General features: G+C 34.8%; 1 protein-coding gene across 1 annotated transcript in view; it reads right to left on the bottom strand.

The window, feature by feature from the left end:
• Window positions 1-1338, bottom strand: part of LOC119588968 (calsenilin-like) — an 11714-nt gene that overhangs the window by 9004 nt on the left and 1372 nt on the right. The window contains exon 3 of the mRNA XM_037937575.1: window positions 1216-1331. Within this exon, the coding sequence (XP_037793503.1) occupies window positions 1216-1331 (116 nt within the window). The remainder of the gene's footprint in view (window positions 1-1215; window positions 1332-1338) is intronic.

Below are 1338 nucleotides of genomic sequence, written 5' to 3' on the forward strand. Positions count from 1 at the left end.
AGCTGCTCTTTAAATAAAAAAGAGACTATCCGTTTGCTAAAAATATGCATATAGATACGTAAAGAAAAAAAAAAATATTGAAATCATATCTAACCAAATTTGCTCTTCTCACAAAAAAGACATACTTTCAACTCTGTAAAGTCCGAGTTAAAATAGATTATATCCTTGTAAACATTCATACTTCGTTAACGAAGAACTAACTACTAAACAATAAAGGTCAGTAATTAGAGGAAAAGATTCTATAAGAAAGATTCTAAAAAAAGAGAAAAAAATACGGTTATACAATCTACAGATTTTTTTTTTTTTTTTAAATTCTCTACCAGATATAAAAAGGTTAATTATAACAAACATCAAAATAAAAATCATAAGACACTAATCAAAAATATTAAAAAGACAGAGAGATATTGACAAAAAGGAGAGAAAGGTAAGAAAAAAGAAAGGAACAAAGAAAAAAAGAAACGGCATCTGACACGTCATATTTCCAGCTCTAGAAACACAAAACCAAAACAGTGTATACAGGAAACAGCGACACAGGACGAAGACAACGACGCAAAAAGGGGGGTGGGAAACAGTAAAACAGTAATGAGGAAGAAAAGAAAAATATAAAAACGCAGAGAAGGGGGAATGGAAATCATAGAATAAGAAGGGGGAGGAAAAGAAAAAAAGAAAAACGCAAAATAAAAGGGAATATAAAATACAGAAAGACAATAATGAGGGGGGGAAGAAAAAGAACAATGCAAAAGGGGGGATGGAAAACAGGAAAATCAATAAAGAAGAAGAAAAAAAACGAAAAAAAGTGGAAGAAAAACACAGAAAGACACTGATGACGAGAGAAAAAAACAGACAAACAAACATAAAAGCGCACGAAAGGGTGAATGGAAAACAAAAAATAAACAGGAGGAAAAAGAAAACAAAACAAGAAAAAATAGGGAAGAAAAAACAACAACAACAACAACAAAACACAAAGGAGAAGGAAAACAAAAACAAAAACGCCAAAAAGGAAGAATGAAAAACTCAGAAGACATAGAACATTGAGATAAAAAGGAAGACAAAGACACACACACACAAACAACAACAACAACAAACAACAAAAGGAAGCCACTCAAGAACCAGATGGAGAACGATAAAGAACGAGGAGAAAGAAAAGATGGAGGAGGAGGAGAAAGGAAAGATGGAGGAGGAGGAGGAGGACGCGTGGTGGAGTATCCCTCTTACTTCTTCCTGACCCATCGTCTGGCTGACCTCCCAAAGGGAAGAATTTGCCGTAGATTTCCTTAAACGTTTCCTCGGAAATGACCCCCGTCGGACACTCCTGCTTGAAGCCCCGGTACCTGGAGG

The sequence above is a fragment of the Penaeus monodon genome, chromosome 24 (genome assembly GCF_015228065.2).
Source record: "Penaeus monodon isolate SGIC_2016 chromosome 24, NSTDA_Pmon_1, whole genome shotgun sequence".
NCBI classification, from domain to species: domain Eukaryota; kingdom Metazoa; phylum Arthropoda; class Malacostraca; order Decapoda; family Penaeidae; genus Penaeus; species Penaeus monodon.